At 42.5% G+C, this 5,000-nt stretch overlaps 1 protein-coding gene across 5 annotated transcripts in view; it reads right to left on the bottom strand.

The window, feature by feature from the left end:
- Positions 1-5,000, bottom strand: part of LOC132470603 (contactin-4-like) — a 104,303-nt gene that overhangs the window by 57,823 nt on the left and 41,480 nt on the right. For all 5 annotated transcript variants that reach the window (XM_060069341.1, XM_060069340.1, XM_060069343.1 and 2 more), the window contains exons 5-6: positions 4,709-4,912; positions 1,324-1,426 (exon numbers count right to left, since the gene is read on the bottom strand). In XM_060069341.1, coding sequence (XP_059925324.1) covers positions 1,324-1,426; positions 4,709-4,912 — 307 coding nt within the window. The remainder of the gene's footprint in view (positions 1-1,323; positions 1,427-4,708; positions 4,913-5,000) is intronic.

The following is a 5,000-nucleotide window of genomic DNA, read 5'->3' as shown; positions in this document are numbered from 1 at the left end:
GTTGACACTTGACTGACGTTGTTGATTATTTGGAGCCGTGCTACTCAGAAACAGCCCACTCTCACTGCAGTTTTATGCACGCCTTTTTCGTAACACGGAACTACTTGCCGCAATGTTTATTGGGTCACGGAATTGAACTGTACTTGTGTATGGATGGCTTGCTCACACTAGCCAAACGTTCTAGACTATTGGGGGCAAACGTACCTGGGCACGGTACAGATGGCCTAGTGTGAGTGCGCCCTTACAAGATTATATAGGGAAGGCAAGGCAAGGACACTTTATTTATATAGCACTTTTCATACACGAGGCAGACTCAAAGTGCTTCTATAAAAACATTGTCATACAATAAAATGAAATAATAAAATGAAATAGAGAAACAAAATAAAATAAAGGCAAAAAAATGCATTGCAGAAAAAGTACAAAAGTTAAAAGTGCAATGTATTTACGATTTAGCAGTAAAGTAAACATAAAAGACTTTAGAATGGTTTTAAAAGTGGTCAGAGTTGGGGCAAGTCTTAAATCCTCAGAGAGTTTATTTTCAGGGAGTGATATAGAAGATTTCATTATTATTCTTTTGTTACATTATATGGCATGTTAACGGAGAGCCATTCCCCCTGACCGCATCTTGAAAGACTTTATCTGCCGATGTTCAGGGGACCCATATCAGCCAGGAAGACACAAATAATTCTAATGTTTTTAACCTAGAAAAGGAATCGTCTAATGCACAGCTGGTGATTGTGGATGACTCTCCTTTAAATCCCCAAGCTTGTTCTCTCCTTTACCCACGTACTTTATCGTTTTCTGTTCCTGACCTGGTGAACTGCTGCGATTGGAGCTCAACACCTTCATGTAATTGCTTTATGTGATGTGTGTCTGTATGAAATGTAGCCTGTTAATTACAGAGACAAATTAGAGACAAGGCCAAAAGCTATTCTGTTCTATTCTTGTTCATGAAGTACATTTCATTTTGTACCTTCTTCCTCATCTTATCTTCCTGTATAGTGACTGAAGTGTGCCAAAGTAGAAGAAGAGTGTAACTGCCCATATGTGAACTTAGTATTTTTGGCACCATTTGCAGTGCTTCTAATTAATTTGCAATATTGTAAAAAGCCATCTTTCTGTAGATAGGAAATCCCTCAAGCTGTTCTGGCCATATCACTAGTAGCCTGCTACAGAACACCCTACTTCTACGTATGCAAACACTATTACTATGAACAATAACAGTTTTACCACCGACACACTTTTCTACTGATGCTCACACTAATAGCACTACTTGAATGGCATAACAGCATGGTAACGTTTGTCACCAAAGAGTCAACTTACTTTCCCAGCGCAAAACACTCCAGCTTCACCGTGGATCCTTTGGCCCCGTGGACCAGCTCTGGAAACTGCACTTCTATCTTTGGCTCATATTCGCCCATCACACCTGAAGGAAGAACCATGGAACATAATAATGGCAGCCTATTGATACACAGGTTTACTTTGTTGACTCTATGGCTGAAATGTCCCAGAGTATCCAAGTAGACCAGGGCAGAGTGGAGCCAGCCACCATAGTAGAACCTGCCTTTAGCCTAACTAACATCATTGAGTCACAGGTCATGAAAACCATCAGGTCCCTCAAACCTTCTAAGTCAAAAGACGTGTTTGGGATGGATTTGACTACGCTTAAAGACCTGGGCTCAATTCTAAAAAACTACCAGCTTTTAAGCTTGGAAGACCTCCAAAAATATTTCAATGTGTGCTTGGTTTTTAAGGTCACTCACGATCTAGCTCCACCACCACTTGCTGAGTACATCAATAGAAGAACTGGTACTGATCGTGTCACAAGGGGATCATCGAGGGGTGATTGTGTTATTCCGTTGCGAAAAAGCACTTTTAGTCAGTCAGCCTGGTCCGTCAAAAGTGCAAAGGAATGGAATTCAATCCCACAACATATCAGGGTTAGTCAGTTCTTCAGTTTGTTCTGTGATGCCCTGTTTTGTGCTGTGGGGTTCCGTCCTGTTAATGTTGTTGTTGTTTTCATCTTGTTTAATTGTATTTTCATTGCCAGGGGACTACAGATGAAAAATAGCCTTTTGGCTAATTCTGGCATTTTTAACCCATGTATTATCATGTGTTTTATTAATTTGCACTGTCCCCTTCTTAAATAAACTGAATTGAAATGAATTGAATTGTAACATTCCTTACACATTCCTCCCTTGACTAGATTATTGGATTTTGGGATGTTTGATGATCAGAAGCATGATGTCTTAAAAGCATTTCTTGAAAGTTGACAGAGAATAGGCCTCCAAATCCCTTTATACATCTATATCAATTGCAAATTACATTGTGTCTTTTTGCCAACAGCCAACCAAAAAAGTATAGTTTATTTATCATTGTTTAATCTTGAGAAGAACATTTTATTGAGCTAAACAGCCTTAGTGGTGAGTGCTACAAATAGGTCTATGCCTGATACTTCATATCCATAACATCCATATCGTTAACAAATGATGGAGGGTATCTAGGTTGTCGAGAAAATGCTACAATAAGTACAACCATTATGACTTGCCTTAAGACAAGATCGTATGGCGTTTGAGCGGTTCACAGCAGGGTCCTCACAATTTCTGTTATTGTTTGAGGCTAATTTATAGCCGTCGCCATACAACGGCAAGACATGACCAAAGAAAAGCACTGCTTCTTTTTATCACCGGTGTAGAAAAGCCACTAAAACACAGCTTTCTTTCTCAATTTTCCATGAAAATAAGTAAGTGGCCCAAAGGCATCTAATACTTGCAATGACACAGAGACAATCAAATGGATACTTCCTCTGCTGGCTGAGCATCTCTAAACCACCAGCTGGGGACGAATAGGGGAGACCAAACTAAACTGCACAACTATTGTGTGCTCTTAGAAATAATACTGTCCCCGGATACACCCATGTTTGTCACTCTTCAAGGTGCCAATTCTTATTCAAAGGTATAATAATAATGGCAGTAGCTCTTTAATAACAGTGCTGAGTCTTACAAGTGTCCTCTCATTGTCTCTGAATCGTGACCGCATTGCACAAATTGCTCTAGAGACAGGACCCGGGGACGGCGGGAGGGTCTCGGTGGTGGGTAAGTGGGACGCAGGCCAATTCCGTCTTCTTGATTTCGTCGAGGTGTTGATGCCTTATCAAGCCGGCACCCTGACGGCTCGCTGAAAGCTAATTCTGATTCTTATAACAGCTGTCAGCTACCACTGAGAAGGTACCACTGCCCCTCGCACCTGTGTTAACAGGACAGGAGGGGGAGCGCGGTGGTGGTAATTGTCTCATACTGTGACCTTTCGTAGAGGACGTGGGTTGGGGATGACTCCCACACCTGCCAGCCATGGCCTTCATTGCTATGTGTGACTGGGATGTGTGGGAGTGGATCATTGATGCGTTGTCACCCCGGACATCTAATCTGGGTATTGAGCTTACAGAAAAAAGAACCTGGGAAACAATTTGCTACTATTTCTTGTCGTGGACGTTCTTTCCGAGTACTGCTTTAAAAGTAATCGTCCATCCAAAGAGGTGTTGTTTCTTAATAAGACTTAACAGGAACTGCCTGTTCGGAAGATTGTATTCAATTGGAAGAAGTAAATAAGAAGTAAATAGCTTTTTGGCACAACAATAATGCCCGTAGAGATGCTCCTCACAGCTACAGAGTCCATTGATCAAAAATGGAAATCCACTTTGCTACCAGTCCACTGACGTTCACATATTTCCTCTCATGCTTGTCTTCTTTTTCCCCCAAGGACATGCACGGTGAACTCATACTTGGAGGTCCAAAAGCCCTCAATCCAGCATGCTTATGACCCTGTGGATGAACTGACTAAATCTAGGGTCTCTCTCTCTCTCTCTCTCTCTCTCTCTCTCCCTCCCCCCTACCCCAATGACCTTGACCTGGTAAATTAAGTTCAGGAACGTAGACGGTTTAGTGGAGAGGCAGATTTATTTTGTCGGTTTGATGACGTTGACTAAGGTAGGGAACATTCTTCTAAGACCAAAGAAATAAAAGTCCACAATGAGATTACTTGCCAAGTGTGACCTTTGGCTGGAGAGCTTTGATAAGGCCAGCCTAAAGCATTAGATCCACATGTTAAAGGACATGGTCAAATTAGCCTGAATACAGCTAATTGACCTTTGCATTTAATTTGTATTCTTTAATACCACCGCTGTCCCATTTTCAGCTAACAACCGAAACAAGTTCCATTCACGGCAAGCGACCATAAATCAGTTTATGTACTACAACACATTGTTCTGACCATCAAATTCAACATAGAAAAGATGCTATTCTATTGATACAACAACAAACAACCCGAGAAAACAGAAGCCAATCATTTCACAATCCATAATTGATGCTAGCAACATTTTGTGTAATTTATCGGTCCTGATGGACCACTGGCCATCTCACAGTGTTGTTGTTTTGGCTACAGTTTTGATTTGGAAAGTGGGATTAAGTGGGATTTTTCCTTTAAGCTCGAACACCTCGTTGAGTGCAAGCCTTATAATGAGGGATGATGTATAGGAAATGCACCCCACACACACTGTGTTCTACCATAATGTCCCTCCTCGAACGCAGCCAACAACATTAAGCGCTCCCCAGATGGAACATGGCATACCTTTAGGGAAACGCTGCACCTTGTTCTGTTTGTGTACGAAATAGCTCAATATGAATAATGTTACTTAAGGCGTGTGGCTCACCGTCGCTGCGTAGCACCAGCGGTGTGGGCGGTCCCTGCACCCGGGTCTTAGTGACGGTGTTGGTCACCACGCAGGTGTAGTTCCCCACGTCCGACAACTCCACCTTGGCGATGTAGAGGTTCCCCGTCTCCTGGGACACGAACCTCCGGTGGTCCTGCTTCACGAACGAGGGGTACTCGTTGAAGATCCAGGAGAACATCAGGTCTGTGGGGCGGAGAGGCGATAAACGCGTTAGATCGATGTCGCAGCCTACCGGGGCCCATAGTATTTTATAGCCGTTTCAATGTTCGAC

The sequence above is a fragment of the Gadus macrocephalus genome, chromosome 13, assembly GCF_031168955.1.
Source record: "Gadus macrocephalus chromosome 13, ASM3116895v1".
NCBI lineage: Eukaryota > Metazoa > Chordata > Actinopteri > Gadiformes > Gadidae > Gadus > Gadus macrocephalus.
This window is presented reverse-complemented; position numbering and strand designations above follow the sequence as displayed.